This window comes from Puma concolor, chromosome C1 (assembly GCF_028749965.1).
Source record: "Puma concolor isolate L17-30 chromosome C1, mPumCon1.1.hap2, whole genome shotgun sequence".
NCBI lineage: Eukaryota > Metazoa > Chordata > Mammalia > Carnivora > Felidae > Puma > Puma concolor.
The window spans coordinates 163165-180524 of record NC_141674.1 but is presented as its reverse complement, the minus strand read 5'-3'; the positions used below and the strand labels follow the sequence as shown (position 1 = coordinate 180524).

Sequence of the window (17360 nt, the reverse complement as noted above, 5' to 3'; positions counted from 1 at the left end):
AGCTCCACGCAGCAGACCCTCTCCCAGGGTGGGGACAGCAGAGGGGAGGTGGACTGGGAGAAGGGCCGAAATGCTCAGGACACAGCAGAGAAAGGGACAGACACACGACAGACGCGGACAGGGACACAGACCCAAACAGCCTCGGCCCCCTGCGTGAGTGGAGGGAGGGGCCGCCCCCAAGACGCAGGAACTTCCTGACTGCCCCCCCTGCCGTGGGTTGAGGGAAGGCCAGGCTTATGCAGCCATCTGGGTCACTGACCCCTGGCCACCAACAGCCCTGGGACACCCACACAGGTAGGGGGGCTCTCTCCCCACGGCGGGGAGGAGTCTGCAGCCCACAGTCACACCCAGGGCCACAAGGGGGAGGAGGTGTCTGTCCACTTGCTCTGAGGACCACAAGGCCAGGCAGCAGCGAGCCACCCCCCCTCCCTGCTGTGCCGGGGGCAGACCTCGGGCTGTGGGCTCCTGGCGGCAGGCGCGGTACCTCATCCTGCCAGGTCAGGCTGGAAGACACAAGAGGCGGAGCCAAGAGAGAAGGAAGGACAGAGGAGAGAAGACAGACGCAGAGAGAGAGAGAGAGAGAGAGGAAAGACAGACAGACCGACTGACAGACACGGGGTGGGGGTTGGCAGAGCCACAGCAGCATATGCTGTCTCCACCCTCCACGGCCCGCCCCCACGCAGCCTGAGCCTGACTGAGACTTTGCCCGCACGGGGCCCAGGGGACTGGAGGGCGGAACGGCCCCACGCAGGCACCAGGGAGCCGGGCACCCGGCTCCGCCCACTCCCCGCTGGGTACTCCCGGCACCCTCCGAACAGAAGCCACCGCCCCAGAGCCTATCGACAGACAGTAGCCCGGCCAGGCCTCCCCTGTCACCGGCTCTCGTCCAGGACCCCAGCAGGAGTGTGACGAAGGATGCAGATGGTGTGTGATGACAGCCGGCAGGGACCCATGCAGGACCAGCCCGCTTGCAGCGTGGGCCCCACCCACTGGTGCTCACCACACGGGCCCTGGTGCTTGGCAGGGATGGCGCGCTGCTGTTGACACTCAGCCTGCTGGCGCCAGCAGTCACTGTCGTAGGTGTGCCCGTCGTGGGCGCACACAGGTCTGTAGGCCCCGTCGCAGATGACGCGGTCACAGGAGCAGCGGGGGCGACCCCGGCGGATCAGGCACACGGCGTTGAACCTGCACACATCTGGGCACTGGTCTGGGAGGGCAGAGCAAGGGGATCAGACCGGCCAGAGTGCCGCCTTGGGACTCGTACAGGAGGTGGTGAGTGGGCACCAGGGAGGAGCGCAGGAGAGTGTGGGGACCGGCAGGGATGTAGGTCACACACACAGAGCGGCAAGGCTGGGCCCGCCCGCGGCCACCCACCTTGAGGCTGGCACTGGCCGGAGCGCACTTTCTGGAGGAGGAGGCCACGGGCAGCTCCCGTGCGGCCCATCGTACAGTCGTTGTCGTAGGTGACCCCGTCGTCCCCGCACACAGGTGCCTGCCGAGCAGGGCAGCTCTCTGGCCGCAGCAGCATCTCAGGGCGCCGCGTGCGTGGGTTCACACGGCAGATACGACTCAGGTCACTGCGGGCGCTCCGGCAAGGGTCTAGAGGGCAGGAGGGCAGAGGTCAGGGTGCTGTGCCGTGCACGCACACGCAGAAGTCATGCTACGCGCACAGGGGCAGGGCTCACCACAAGGGCCGTCAAACTTCTTGAAGATGTTCTCTTGGCGCGCGCACGCGTGGCGCAGGAGCTGGCACTCGCTGGGGTAGTCGGCCCCGTCGCTGCCACACACGGGGCCGTCAGGGGGCCCCCGGCAGGTGGCCGGGCACAGGCACGTGGCCGTCTGCCCGTCTGCTGAGCGCACGCAGGTGCTGCCGAAGCTGCACGTCACATTGGAGCAGGGGTCCCGGGAGCCTGTGGGGGTGGGGGGTGGGGTCACAAAGCCGTCCCCTCTGCCCTTGGGGCAGCGCCCAGAGCCCGCACTCACCGCAGGGCCCGCGGCTGAGGAGGCGGATGCGTCGCTGCTGGCTGCACTGCGCCCGCTGGAGCTCACACTCGTTGCTGTACGTGGAGGCGTCGGAGCCACACACAGGCGCCACCACAGCCGGACAGGCACTCTTCTTGCACACACAGGAGGCTCTGCCGGAACCTTCCGCGCTCGGCTCACACACGGCGCCAAAGCCACACAACATTCCTCGGCATGCTGGGCGTAGGACGGGAGAAGGGAAGGTCAGGGCCCGGCCTCTGCCGGCCCCCCGGGCCCCGGTGCACACTTCCAACGTCCACGCATCTGCAGAGACCTCACGATGCACTCAGTGTGTTCGTTCGTTAGCCCCACGGACACGTCCACACACGTCCGCGCTGGCACGCGCGGAGACGTACGTATGTGTGTCCATCGCGGCCATGCACACTCGCACCCGTGCACGCTGACAGGACCCGTTCCCTCCCCCTCTCCGGCCCCACCCACCACAGTCCCCCCCCCCCCCCCCAGCCCCAGGGCCTTTCCTCATGGTAGAACCTTCTCTGCCCCCCTCCCCCAAACCCCACCGCTGTGGAGGGGGGCATCCCCCAGATCTCACACCAGCACCAGGAATCAAGTCCACCTGTTCCTGACCCACCTCCGTGGGGACCCTACACACAGAGCCACACACCTACAACCCCCAGGACAACATCACAGGGAACCGGCTCCAGGTTTGCTCAGGAACCCACCCTGCCTCCACGTCAGAATCAAAGCCCCTCATCTGACCCATGACCCACCCCTCAGAGCCCCGGTCCTGGCCCCTTCCTGGGGGCAGCTGCTCCAGGGTCCCAAAGTAGCCCAACCCCTGCCACCTCCGGCCTGAGGTCACCTGGTTTTAAGGCAGGTGTGGGGGGAGTATCCGGGGTCAGGCCACACATTCCACCTTCTGGCTCTGGGCCCCTCCTTGGCCAGGAACCTGGGGCCCCGACCCCAGGCCTTCCCCTCAGGTTTCCTTTCTCCCCACATCTTTTCCACGTAAGCTCTGCCTCTCGAGCTTTTCTCGGCCCACCCTGCGAACCTTCCACACCTCTCTGGGTCCCTCAGCTACGGTGTTCCCAATAGGGCCTTCTCCAGGGTTCCTGGCCCTCCCACCCTCCCGGCCTCCCCAGCTGAAAGCTGACGGGGTCTCTCTCTGAGGTCCCTCGGGCGCTCACACACCTCCCTCTCCCCCGTCTGTCCTCTGCGGCCTCCATCTCAGTAAATGTCCTCACCCTCCTCCCCAGTCCTGCTGCCCACCCCCCAATACTCTCCACCGTGACCTCCTCTGGGAGGCTGAGCACAGGGGCTCTGCAGATCTGTCACCCTCCTCTTCAAACACTTCAGTTCCTAACCCTGTAGTTAAAAACCGTTGTGTGCCCAGCACACACCCTGTGGCCGAACCTCTACTCTCTACAGCAGCCCCAGGAAGTATTGCTCCTGACCCCACCGGTGAGGGACCACAGTCCCTTGCACTGGAGGAATGAAGGCTCTCGGACATTTAAACCCAGAGCCGTCAGAGACAGGTCCTCCTGAGAAGACCCAGGTAGGCTGACTGCTTAGGACCCCCACCAGGACCCCCACCAGGACTGCACGCCCACACGAGTGCAGGCCCGATATAGGCTGCAGCTGTTCAGACGTGATGAATGTTTAATCGGTTCCAATTATCATTAATAAGTTATGGTGCAGAGGGTGGGGTGGCTCCCCCCATCACCTCCCAGCAGGCTCAGGAAGTGGGGCAGGAGGGGGAAGCACCTCCATTCCGGGGAGGGCAGGGCCCCAAAGGGAGCTGCAGCCAGCTGTTGCCACAGCAACAGCCCACCCCAGGCTCCTCCGGGTCTGACTGGGCATCCCTACCCCCACCCCACACAGGCTGAGTGAACAGAGGCCTGAGGCAAGGGCGGGGCCGGTAGGGACACCCCAGCTTGGAGTCCCTGCAGCCACCTGTACTCCCCTCCCACTGACACTCCTGTCTTCCTCCTCCCCACCTCACCTGAGCCCCTGCTCCTGCAGAGCCCAGAGCCAGGCTGCCTCCCACTCTGCACTCACCCGCCCGGCGACTGTGGGCAAGTTATCACCTTGCCATGCTTCAGTATCTCCTTCTGTGAGTGGGGACAGTGGGACCTGCCTCCCAGGGTTACCGTGGGGCCAATATCTGCAGCGGCTTGGAGGGCGCCCAGCACGTAGCTCTATGCGGACCGTAACAAGAACTGTCGTTACATCAGCACCCCGCTCTGTCCCGCCTCAAACCAAACTCAAATCCTGTCTACCCGCAAGCCCTCTTTACTCTCTGTCTCCCTCCAACTCCATCTACTCTCCCCTGGCACCTTCCTCTCATCTTCCTTGCCCAAGGCCCCCGGGACCCCCCGGGCAGAATCCACAGGCACTTGCTGATATCCAGCGGCCCGTTTTGTTTGGCTTCAACTGGACCTACCGACCAAGGTCTCTTCCAGAGTACTGGACCCTGTGGCAAAGACTTGGTCGTCACCTCATCACACCTCTGGTTCCTGGGCTGCCTGCCGTGTGTCTGTGCCCTTGGTTTGAGACCTCTCTCCGTCTGATCACCCTCGGTCCAGCCAGACCACTCCAAGGCTCCCACCCCTTGGACAAAGACATCTACGCCTGGATGACCAGCACGTTCCTTGCCCACCAAGACCTGCACCCTCCCTCCACAGTCCAGGGTTCTGCTTTGTCCCCCCAAGATAGCTACTAGTGGGCGATGGTGGTGTTGACAATGGCAGCTAACCTGTGATAAGCAAGGCTGGGGCACTGGGTCAGGTGGAGGGAGGATGATGGGCTGCAAGGTGAGGGGGCTGGGGGCAGAGACCAGAGACGCCTCGGGGACAGGGTCCTTGGAACCAGCTGTTGGACTGAAGGTGGCTGAGGGCAGAGGAGAGGCCAGGGTGCCTCTGGGGGCCATCGAGCTCAGGCTCCCGCACTGACTCCCAAGTCACACAGGCGGGTCCAGCCCCAGCGCTCCCACCTGCCACCACTTTGTGGAGCCCACGCCGCTGTCAGAGTGGCGGTTCACCCGGGGCCATCTCCTGGCTGCAAAGTGGGGGTAGATCTCGCGGCTCCCGGCACAGTTACAGCCTTTGGTGATGTGACGTGGGCAGAGCAGAAGCCTGAGTTCACGGCGCTCACCCTGGCCAGGCTGAAATGGTTTCCCTCCCCGGACCCGTGCTCAGGCCTTCAGGCCAGGCGAGGGCTGCTCCCGCGCGTAGCCCCGATACAGCTCCACAACTGCCCGTCCCCATGTCTGCTCTCCACGCCCCCCGGGTCTAGGGAATCACAGAGGCTCAAGACAAGTTTCTTGATTGGACATAAAACACGCACAAGCACACACACGTGCACACGTGTTTGCTGGCAAGCTCATCACAACAGCCATGCCCTGCATGTGGCAGGCACCACTTGAGCCACGCCTGTATTAGCCCTTAATCACCCCATAAACTGCCCCTCATAAATGCAGGCAGGGCACCCATATACCCACGAGCCACGTGTCCTGCCGCATTCGCCCCAGGCTAGACTCCTACAGGAGCCTTTCCTCGGCCACTCAGCTTCCCCGCGCAGTCTTGCTCCCTGCACGCCCAAGGGCTCCCTCACGCGTGCCATGCTGGAGGCGGCAGTGGCTTTTTATAACCGCCGGTTGGAGTGAGTATATTCAACTCCTCTCCTGGTCTCGGGTGGGGGATGGACTGGATACCCCAAGCCCTGCGCATGGCCACAAGTACGCAGTGTGTGTGCCTCGGAGGGATGATGACGGCCGTGGCACGTAGCTGTCCCCAAGGGGGCAGTAGGACCAGAGTGTGGGTGTGGGGGCCCACGCGTGAGGCTGCAGGGAAGACCAGGGTGTGTGTAAAGCAGAGACGCAGCTCTCACGCTTTAGGAGAGGAGACTGGGGACCCCGGGAGAGGGGAAGGTGCCTCCCGACCCAAGCCTCGCCTTTAAATCCAGACAGCTCCAGGACCCTGTCCCACAGCCCATCCCATATACGGATACCCTCCTACGTGTGACTTCTGTGGACGTGGCCAGGCACCTGCCCAGCAGGGGGCCCAGTACTGACAGCAAACCTGGTAGCTCTCCATGTCCCCACCCAAGGAGGGGACCCCAAGCCGCCCTCTCTGGTGGCATCAACAGCTTCCTCCTCTCCCCTTCCCGTATTAGCTAAATTACAGTGGCCTACAGACTAGCAGGCCTCTCAGGGAGGCCAGCCCATAAAGTGGGTCAGGAAGGCCAAGCCCAGGCTGTTCGGTCTCAGGGACAGGCCCCCCAATCCCTCCTCAGTCACTGGTCCTTCACACCCACCCCCTGCTCTGCACATGTTGTCTGACCCATCTTACAACCTGCAGGCCCCAGGACTCATTCCCAATTTTTGGCCAAGAAGTGCAAGGCCCACAGAAGTTGGAGACATGCTTGTGTGCGATGGCCCTTGGCCAGGACAGGGCCAGGCCCAAGGACTCCAGACCCGACACGCCCTCTGCCCGTCCACCACTGTGATATCCCAGGAAGGACCCAGGCTCCCTCATCCAGCCTCATCTGTTCCAGATACACCTGATACGTATGGTGTGCACACCCTAAGAATGGCTCCTGATCCCCAAGAGTGCCACTGTCCCTCTAGACACAGTCTCCCAAGTGCAGCCTGTCACCATCGGAGGCCCCCCACTCACTCACCGTCCGGAGGCACTGGAGGTGCTGGTGTGAAATGGGTCCCAGGTTTGTCTGGAAGAAAACAAATGTGTGAGTTAGGCCTCACTGAGCGGGCTTTGCCATAGCTGTCCCTTTGCCCAGTCTGGAGGGGCCACCCCTGCACACCCACACCTGCCCTCTATGCCCGTGCCCACCCCCACCCCTGGCCCCATTCTGAGCCCTGAGGGTTGGCCAAAGCCTGTGGGCAGACAAAGGCAGAGGCCCTTGCTTTTCTCTGCCTCTTCAGCTGTGTGGCTGGACACCTGACAGGGGGCTCCAACAGCAGAGGTGTGGGCAGCCTCTTATTCCCATAGGGGCCCAGCCCCAGGCCCTGCCAAAGCCCCCACTTCCAGTGCATTCAGCCGCTCCCTTCCTCCCCAGCTCCCAGAACGAGTTGTCTCTGCAGCTCAGGGTGAGGGTCAGCTCCCCATGAACACAAGGACAAGCTTTGACAGGCCCAGGGGTCCAGAGAATGACTCATCCTGATCCTGATGCCCAAAAGATGCAGATGGCCCATCGGAGCCACCTCTCAGCTGGTCGCCTCTATTTGACCCTGCCTCTCCCCCACTCTTTGGTGGCTGAGGCAGGGGAACTCAGCCAGCAGAAGGAGGGTCACACGAGCCGGCCCCGGGGGGGGAGGGGTGGGGGTGGCCATGCCCGCAGCCACGTACAGTTGTTGAGGAAAAGCAGCACGGCGAAGCCCAGCGTAGAGGTGGCCAGCAGGATCAGGCAGACGTTGCAGGGGATCATGAAATACCGCACCAGCAGGGAGACCCCGCGCTGCTGCCGCGGGTCCCTCTCCAGAGGTAGTGGAGGCATGGCCCTGGGCTCCTCAGCCCCCACTCTCAGGGTGAGCGGGTCGCTCAAGGGGTGCCCTTGGGCCTCTTCGGGGCAACTCCTCCCATGCTGGGTCCCCTGGGGCAGCGGACAGCAGCTCTGTTCTCAAAGTTCAACGCCGGTCACAGCCCAGAGAGCCAGGACACCTCCGCAGCCTTTGAGGCTCATAATGGGAGATGTGCAAAATTCTCCCGGAGTAGCACCCCAAATGTGGGCTCAGAGGAAGGCGGAGGAGAAACTGAGGGCCCGCCAGCGGCCACCCCCTGTATCCACAGCCCGGTAGTCGTAGGTGCCCGCAGCTCTCCGGCGTGCTCAGTCTTCCCGGAGCCCCCGGGAGCCCCCGGTCCCGCCCGCCGGGCGACCCCGGAAGGGCCGGCCCGAGGGGTACTGGCGGCGAGCGGGCCCTCGCCCGGGGACCCCGTGGGGAGGCGCGGGCGGCCGGGCGCGGAGGGTCTCGGGTCCCCAGCAGAGGCGGGAGCCGCGCAGGCAGCGAGCGGGCGGCAGAGAATAAAGAGCTGGTGCGCGGAGGGCCGCGCCTCGGCTCCGTCGCCCTCGCCGGGGCTGGGGCGGTGAGTGAGGGGCGAGGGGCGCCGCGGAGGGAGGGCGGGGAGCAGAGACAAAGGAAGCCGCCTCCGGGGACCCCGGTGTCCGTGGGGAGTCGTGGCTCACGGCGCAGAGGACCGCGCGGAAGAGGACGGGAGGGCGGGCGGGGGCAGCAGCAGGGGCAGGCAGGGGCGCTGGGGTGTGGGGTGGGGTGGGGGGGTGAGGTGGGAGCCGGGGCCGGGGCCGGGAAGGAACAGGGGTGGGGGGAGAGGAGGCAGGTGCCGGGGCGGGGCGGGGGTTGGGGGGTGGGGGCCCGGCTCGGAACCGGGTGGGCGGAACCAGAGGTGTGGGGCGGGGTCAGAGGCGGGGCGGGTCCCCTTCCGCGCCCACCCGGCTGCGCTGGGCCGTACCGCGTGCGTAAGCGGCCGAGGGCGCGGCGGAGGGCCGGAGGGTCGTTCTGAGCGCACGCAGCGGGGCTCAGGCCCGCACGCAGGCCCCCACTCTACGCTACGGGCGCGTGTGCCTCTGCTGGCCCCGCCCTGGCGCGCGCATGTGGGGGAAGGGTCCCCAGGTACACGCTCAGGTGGGGAGCGGGCTGCGCCCAACGTGGAGGGTGGAGGGGGCAAGATGGGTCCACCCTCCCGGGAATTGGTGGCAACACCTCAGACCACCCGCGTGCCCCCCACCTCCCTTCCGGCCGTGGAGAGGAACATGCAAATGAGTTTCTTGTAAAGAAGTGTTATGCAAATAATCGCGGGACTCCGGCGCCGTCCCACCAGCCTGGAGCGCCCCCCAGAGGCCACCAGGGAACGTCGGGGCCGTGACGTCACAGCCGGGCCGGGGCGGGGGGGGGGGGCGGGGGGGGTGCCTGGTCCTTCCCGGAGTCAGGCCTGTCCACATCCGCCCCCAGAGGACGCCCCTTTCCTAGCCCCTGCCGGGGTGGGGAGGGAGGGGGGCAGGGGTCGCGTACCTTCCCCACCATCCACACCAGTCACCCTCCGCAGCCAGGATCCCATTGGTGGCGATCTCTATGACCAACACCTTCACTGCCCTGCACTCCCATCCCTTCACGTCCCACAGTCCTCTGGGAGGAACCCCTAAGCGCCCACTGCCACATCCACCACGGCTGGCCCCTTCCAGCCTGGACCTGGTCGCAGGCCCTTGAGTCTCTGCAGTGACCTCTGTCCCTCTCTTAGAGTCTGCCAGCCCTTTCTGAGGAGAGAGGGGGAGGAAGCTTGGCCTCCAAGGCACAGTGGGTCCCTCTTCAACTTGGGATCAGGCCTCCCTCCCCCCCCCCCCCCCAGCCCCATCCTAGGACCCCTTCTGGTCCCTATCCCAACTGCAAAGATGTTAATTGCACCAGTGCTCCCCCACCCACCCCCATGCTCAATCATACCCATCTACACATAGTCCCACACTCCACAGACTCACGTACCCGCCCACTCACTCAGACCTACACCCACACTGCACTTAGGACTCCACAGAGTTATTTGTAAGTGAAGTCAGCAGGTCCCCCTTCCGGCCAAACCGCTATTGCCACAGCCACCAGTGCCGCCCTGGTCACTCTTAGGTCTCCTCTCCGTCCTCTCTCAGGTCTGTGGGGCTCCTCTGCCCTGGAACAAGCCCTTCCTGGTGCCAACTCTCCACTCATCCAGAGTAACACCACCCCAGGGCACCAACAGGTGTCTTAGTGCCTCAACTCCCACCAAGCCTCCAACTGGACTCTCCCTAAAGTCCCTCCACCCGACGATGTATTCCTCTGTGACATAAACATGTTCTTAACCACCCCCCCCCCCCCGCCCCATCCCCTCTGGTCAGGTAGGCTCCTCCACACTCCACCCGACCTTCTGCCCGCCCCCCCCCCCACTTCCTCAGCAACAGCAGCCACCTGCCAGCCAGCACCCAGTTCTATGAGGTCTATCTCCTTTGACTCCTTTCCATCCAGTGGCCAGGCACACTAGTTAGCCCATCTAAGGGTTAGCCCGCCCATCCTGTCAGGGTCCCCCATCACCAACAGCGGAGGTCTTCAAACCTCTTAGAGCCCTGGAGCCTGAGATTCTGAGGAAACTTTGCAGGAAAAGCCAATAAACAAAGTGGTTTCCTCACCTCACAGTGCACTGGACCCAGAGCAACAACCCGTCAAACCACCTGGAGACCCCGGCCCCTGGTCAGCCCACCTTCATTCACCTCGGGGGTGCCTCCCACCCTCTACCTCACCTCACGGGACCTTGGCAATGCTTACCACACTGATAGTGCCGGCAGCTCCCCAGGACGTCACCCTGGACTGGGAGCACCCAGGGCAGGGTCTGACTTTTTATCTTCTCAGGGCAGGGCTTGGGTCAGAGCCCAAAGACTTGGTGTAGTGAGCCCAGGCAGTTCACACATTTTCTCATTTACTTGTCACTGCAGCTCCCCCAGGAGCTTGGCTCAAAGAGGACCCACGGACAGTGCTGGAGTCAAACCCCAAGCAATGTTCACATGCCCACACATGGACCCTGTCTGCTGCCGCCACAGTTTCATGGGTGGGCTTTGCAGGAGGAGGGGCATAAAGGAACCAGGGTGTGGGAGGGGTAGGCCCAGGGATCAGTATAAACCTGGGGTGGGTGGGGGCTGGCAAGGGATTGTCTCCATGGGCAAGTGGGCTGGCCTTCAGATGCTCATTTGAAGGGGAGAGACTGGTCCACCCGGCCAGCATGGTGGGGGGCCGGGGGGGAGGGGGGGGAGCTTAGGGCCTGGCTTGGGGGAAGGGAAACCAGCAGGCAGCCTGTCCTTCCTGGCCCCAGTCAGAGTCTGAGCCCCCCACAGGGGCTCCATGCCTTCAGAGAGACAAAGGGCCATTGAGGCCCCAGACCCAGTAGGGGGAGGGGAGTGCAGGCTACCAGAGCTATTTTGGGATCTTCAGACTCAAAATCATTCAGCCCTGACCAGCCCACTCAGGCACAGGCCCTAAGAAGGAACAGAGGATATTCTGAGCCAGAGATTGGCCCCTCTGGTCTCTGGGCTCACACACAGCAACATGTGACCACACAGATGTGCACATACACATTCAGTGTTCCAGGTGTCACCCAAGCAGAGACCCAAGTACACGCACTCCCTCAAGTTTGCACTGGGCGTTGTACAAGTGTACAACTCACCGGCATGAACACACACTGGTTGTCTCACACACACGCACATGCCCACACACACACACACCTCTAATGCTGAGGCCTCCGCCCCCACCCCTGCCAGTGCCACCTCCAGTCTGTCTGTCCCCCCCAGTCCCCGGGGATCTTGAGGTGCGTACCACACTGGTGCGCAGCCGCCTGTGGAGCTCAGCAAGAGAACATAGGCTACCTAGCTGGCCCAGAGTCACAGGTGTCTGGCTGCCCTGGTGGGGGAGGGGAAGAGGACCAGACAGGGCGGCCCCACCCCCAGGCCCCAGCTTCCTGGTGTCTGCTCTCAGGCTGCAGCCATTCCCTCTCGCGGGGCCTCAGCAGACAATGGGCACTTCACAGCGGGATGTCGCTGCTGGCCCAGGGCCAGCCACTGGGAAGGAGGCCTCCTCAGGCCCAAGCCTGAGTCTCACCTCAGGTGCAGCCCAGAGGTACCCATGTTTGACTCTGCGGGCTGTGTGCCCACCCACCCAGCTACCAGGCAAGGCCCACACTTCCGCTGGGTGGTCTACGCTGCAGGGTGGTGGCATTAAATGACAGTTTTGAGGAGGGGGTCAGCACGGCTGGATGCTTGGACGCCAGCTGCCCGACCAGCAGTCTCTGTGCCCAACCCTCGCTCCTTACACATCGCTATTGGTGCCCCAGGCCCTGTACACACTAGCCTGTCTGAGCTCCTCCACTGGGAAGGCTGAGGATATCCCGAGTCAGGTAGGTTCTCTGCCCTCAGGGAGGGGACAGTGTAGGGGGGGTGGTGACCTAGATTGGAGGGCCTGGGGGATGACATCTACAGAGACCTGGATGATGCGGAGAGGGATTTGCATAGACCAGGAGGAAGAGCTTCCAGAGGCAACTACAAAGGCCCAGGGCCCAGGCCCACAAAAGACCAAGTGATGCCAGTGTGGTGAAGCCTGAAGGTAACAGGCATTAGGAGTAGGAGATAAGGAGCCAGAGGGGCAGATCCTCAGGCCTGGGGAGGACAGGGGGAGGGCGCCCAGTTCAAGGCCTGCACACCTGCCGGGATACTAGCTGTAGCCACCAGGGGGCGCCATCTGAACAGAGGTGGAGGAGAGTAGGTGCCTGGAGAGAAGGTGGTAGGGGTGGAGTGGGGCTGATCCACACCCTCTGTCCCTCTTCTCCAGGACGGCTCCAAGTCCCCCTCTTTTTGGGCAGGCCCTGAGAGGAAAGGAGAGCTGGGGATCCAGGGAGCCACCCAAGTGTGGACAGTGCGTGGTGAGTCAGGAGAGTCAGGTGAGTCAGGGAGTGTTCCTGCTGAGGGCCCGGCTGTGTTGAACTGGGCACCATGGGGGGTGCACAGACTGGCACCAAGGTCTGAGTGGCGGTGCTTTATGAAGGTGATGATTGGGTTGGCGTCAGGATGCAGAGGAGTGGCAGGCAGACACCGGTGGGGCGGGGAGAGGCAGAGAGAGGTTCAGAGAACGAAGGGGCAGAGAGGGAGCCCCAGAGAGGAGAGAGCTGCAGACAGGAATGGGGTCTGCAGGCGTGCTGTCATCGTCTGGGAAGGCGCAGGCTCAGAGGGCGAGGGCCAGCTTGCTCTCTCAGCCAGCCGGTTGTAGCAGTGGGTTCCGGTGTTCCAGCCCTTTCTCCTGTACCACGCCTATGGCGGCTTGCTCCCACCCCTCACTGAAGCTATGCCCTGCACCCACTGAACCTGGTGCTGTCCTCTCTGCCCAGAACATCCCTGCCCCTCTGCCTTCACCTCCCAACACCGAGCTCACCCCGTCTCCATGGGAAGCCCATTCGGGACCCCAGCAGGGCCTGTGCAGGTGGAAGCAGCTTCTTCCAGGGACCCCCCCCCCCCCCACCACCACACACACCTTCCAGTGAGGATCTGGTGCTGGGCTGTGAATGGATGTGTGGATGAGGAAGGAACCACTGGATGGATTAATGAACGGGCATAGCCTCACTGCCTCCCCCTCCAGGAAGAGAGAGACATACCCTCTTCTCTGGCAGGTGGGCACAGGCAACAATCTGGCCCAGATGTTTGTGCTTTTACTTCTCCCAGATGTGCACCGGAGCCTCTCGTATCTGTGGACGGAGGGGCAGGTGCCTCCAGCAGCCGCGCCAGGCTGTCTGCTTCTCCCAGGGCAGGTGGTCGGGTGACTGAGAAGGGGGGAAGACTCAGGCCCACCTTAGGCCAGATGCAGACTTGCCCCTCCTGACTTGCCCGGCTTGACTCCTTAACTACCCTGCCACCCCCAGAGCCCTGTGTCAGACTCAGGGTCCCACAGGCACATGCTGGGGTAGTGAACCTGAGTGGCCCCCAGGGACCACAGCCCTTTCATCTCATCGTTGAGAAACCACTGTGGTCACTCCCAGAGGAGAGCCTGCAGGACGAGGTGCCCAGTCTTTGCCAGGCACAGGGTGGGCAGCAGGCAGGAAATGGGACAGCCATAGCAAACAGAGGCCGGGTCCTGTTCTAAGGCCCCTGAGACACAAGCAAAGGTTGCCTGCAACCAGCCAGTTGGCAGACCACCTGCAGGGCTCCCACCCCAGGCCAAGCCCAGGGAAACAAGGGTGGCAGAAACCACAAGCCACCAGCTGGGGCTCTGACCAGAAGTCTCATGTGCCCAGATCAGTAGGTCTGTGGTTGCAGGCACACGTGCATACAAACACACGCATACACACGTGTGCAGGCCACACAGCTGGAAACAGCTGGCTGCATGTGAGGACAGAAATTTCCCCCTCTCCAGAGCCTCGGCTCCGTGGGGGGCGGGGGGGGGGGGAGTGTTGACCAGGAGGGGCCTTCTTCCCCTTCCCAGATCCAGCTGTAAGCAGCCCCTGGCAGGGGATCTTCCTCAGAGGAAGTTCTCAGGGTCTGCTCTGGGTAGAGGGGCCCCTCTAGGGGAGCTTCTCTCCCCACGGGAGGCTCCACCAGAGGCCTAGGTCACCCCCTCTCTAGATCCTAACCACAGCCTCAGGCTCGAACCTGACCCCCCTTAAGCCCCAGTGTAGAACCATGGGGGGCACGTTACCCTCCTTCACTGAGCTGTCGCTATCATTAGGGTAACTGTCACTGGGGTGCTGTCTTGTTTCTCTGAGCCCCCTTTTTCTTATCAGTCAGCGCTTCCAGTGAGAACTTCCTGGGACTCTGAGGTATACGGCACTATGTGAGCAACTGTGGTGAGAGCGCCTGCAGCCTCCAGCCCAGCCCCAGCCAGGCCTCAGTGACCTGAGTGGGAGCTTTGATTCCCCAATTCCAGTGGCAAGGGGAGTGCCAGGGCCAGGAGGGCAGAACAGGAAAGGGAGTCCATTCTCTACCCCGTGCCCAGGCCTCTGGGCAAGGGTAGAACTTGTGGGGATGGGGGGCATGCAGGGTAGTGCAACTGGTCTGGGTCCCGCAGGCAGAGGCAAGGGACTGGGGGGGGGGGGGGTGTGGAGAAGGAGGCCTGTTTCTACAGCTGTTTTCCACCCTCCTGTGGTGATAGGGGGCAGGCTCTGATTCTCATGGGGTTGGGGGTGGGGGATTAACCCTTCAGGAAGGAAGCAACACAGCCAGGATGGATGGAGGAGGCCGTGCTGGACCGTTGGTGCTGAGGTCTGGGCCCCTGTCCCATTAACTTCCCTGGGGCAGACCCATGCTCCCCTCTGCTACCCTGGCACTCGGCCTGTGAGGACTGGTAGGGTGTGGGCGGGTAGCCGCCAGACCTAGGCCAGCTAGTGCTGACCAGGTGATCTCCCATTTCCCCATCTGTGCACAGGAGTCCCAGCACCCACAGAGATGCTGCAAGGGCATAACCAGCCCTACAGGAGTATGTCCGGCCCGGCACAGCTCGGGGAGGCCCAGTGAAGACAGACGGAGAGGACACGACAGTTCCAAAACAACCTTTTTTTTTCCATTTCCAGTCTGCAGGGGCTGGGGCTCTTCTCTGGGTGGGGAGCCAGGGGGTGGGTGGGTCTGGAAAAAGCCAAGAGCTGTTTTCACTGGCTTAGCCCTGCCGAAGTAGAGACATCCCAGGGAAGTAACAGGAGAGCCAGCCGTCCATTTCAGCTAGCAAAGCCCACTCCTGGGACTACCCCAGCGAAGGTACACTAAAATCAAAGCCAAAGCCAGCAGGTGCCCCGGGAGCACTGGACTTCCTGCCAAGGACTCCCTAGGTGGGAACAGGACTGCACGGTGGGGGGGGGTCATCCCCCACCTGGGCAGACTCCCTCCCCCACAGCTGTGGAAGGGAAGAAGGGAGAATAGGGCAGGCAACCTCCAGTCTGGGCCTGCCTTCTCTCAGCCCTCTTGGCTGACCTGCCTGGGGGAGGGGCTCAGGAGGACACTGGGTGGGGTCTGCAGGGGGTGGGGTGAGAACCCAGTCTAGAAGAGAGCAGGAGAGGAACAGGGAGAAGCTACCTCCCACTTCAGCAGGGAGGAATGTGGGGGGAGTAGGGTATGAATGGGGGGGGGGCGGAATGCAAAAGCTAACTGCCCAGAACCCTCCCCTGAACACCTACCTGCCCCCACACTGTAGAGAGCTGGTCTCCGTCTGGGGGTGTCTCCACCCACACCCAGCTCCAAGGCCTGTAGTGCCTGAAAGAAGTCAGAGGGCCCAGGACCCATTGCCTCTCCAACTGGACCGATAGCACTGCCCTCCTTAAGGCCCTAGACAGCTGGCCTGGCAGGGAGGAAGGGACGGTGCTCACTAGAATCAGGCCTGCCAGGTTGGGCTGGGGATTGCTGCTGCCAGGACCCCCTTCAGGGCTGGGCAGGGCTGGGCTGGGCCAATGCCAGACTCACTCTGACCCTGTCCCTGTGCCAGGGCCCCAGAAGGGCAGACAACACTTCCTTTCTCTGCTCTTGGCTCCTAGTGGGGAGGCAAGGGCCCCAGGACTTCAGACAGGCCTATGTCCCTCCCCGGGGCTACAGGAGAAGCCCCAGGACCAGTCTTCTTGAGGCAAGGGTGGGTGTGTGTGGGTAGTGTCCAGGCCCGGGCAAGGTGGCCGAGCACCGGGGGAAATGCCTGCTCAGCTGCCAGCCTGGGCAGGCTCGCGGTGCGTGGGCAGCTGGCACTGGAAGAGGCCAGGCTACTTCCCTGACAGAGCAGGGGGCAGGGGTCTCCCTCTGGCAGAGGCTGCCCCGGAGCAGCAGGCCTCCCTCACCCAAAGGTGGCGCACAGGGAGGGACACATACCTGTCTCAGTTATGCCAGGAATGTGGTTCCCCAGGCGGGAGGACAGGGGGAGGAGGAGCCTTCCTGGGGGCTGGAGGCTGGGGAAGGGGGCCTGACCTGGCAGAGTCAGAGAGACCCTGTAGGCCCTGGGGGAGAAACTGAGAAAGGCAAGTGGCAGCAGGTTCCCCTTCGGGACACTGCCAGGAGCAGTGCTCAGGCAGTGAGGAGGAGGGAGCAAGCCCAGGGTGTACCCCAGGAGGTGGGCCTGGACGGACACCGCCCCCCACCTTGGCTGCTCTGGGCCTTTAGGAGTGGGGGGAGGGCGGCACTGGGGAGGGAGGTGTGCTAGGGTTAGGGGTTTCCTGCACGCAGTGGGACCTGGTGGATTCGTGGTGACTTCCGCAGATTGGGGGCTGCCCAGGCTTCACCCTGGGGCTGGGACAACAATGCGGCCCCTGGGAACAGAATGGGGTCAGAGTCAGATAGGGAGGGGTCAGCTTAGCTCAAGCCCTGTCCATCCATCTCCCTCACTAGGGTGAGGCCCTTGATTCCCGGAGCACCTAGGGCGGAGTCCTGGGGTGGGGTCCAAGGTCCTTACCTAACACAGAAGAGGAGGCGGGCCAATCTCCCACCCTCACCCAGCTTGGAAAGGTGGGCACGGGATTAATACTTGCCCAAGCCTGGCCCTAGCCCCTCGGGATCTTGTGCCTCAGGCCTCCGGAGCCTCAAGGGGGAGGCACCCCTTCACCCTGGGCCATTGGGATGCAGCAACCCTGTCCTAGCACCTGGCCCTCCCAGCCCGCCCCGCCCGCCTCCCCCCACCGTGGCACCCTGCTTTGCTTTCAAAGTAGAGATCTATGTCGCCCAGCTCAAAACTTCCCAGGCACCTTACAGTGGAACCCAAGCTCCTCCATCTACACCACCACCCCAGAAGGTTCTTGCCTCCACCTGGCTCCACCTGCAAGGCTCCAAGCTACAGTCATAGCAAATGCCTTTCTCTGTGTCTCCTCTTCCCAAGACCACCCTCCCTAGCA

General features: G+C 63.2%; 1 protein-coding gene across 10 annotated transcripts in view; it reads right to left on the bottom strand.

The window, feature by feature from the left end:
- The window catches only part of AGRN (agrin), a 34522-nt gene that overhangs the window by 12511 nt on the left and 4651 nt on the right, over positions 1–17360 (bottom strand). For 7 of the 10 annotated variants that reach the window (XM_086715320.1, XM_086715324.1, XM_086715321.1 and 4 more), the window contains exons 3-7: positions 6664–6711; positions 1984–2199; positions 1686–1910; positions 1375–1599; positions 1001–1207 (exon numbers count right to left, since the gene is read on the bottom strand). In XM_086715320.1, the coding sequence (XP_086571446.1) occupies positions 1001–1207; positions 1375–1599; positions 1686–1910; positions 1984–2199; positions 6664–6711 (921 nt within the window). Of the gene's footprint in view, positions 1–1000; positions 1208–1374; positions 1600–1685; positions 1911–1983; positions 2200–6663; positions 6712–7349; positions 8229–17360 lie in introns of those variants that run through there. The other 3 variants (XM_086715327.1, XM_086715330.1, XM_086715326.1) reach the window with 2 other exon arrangements.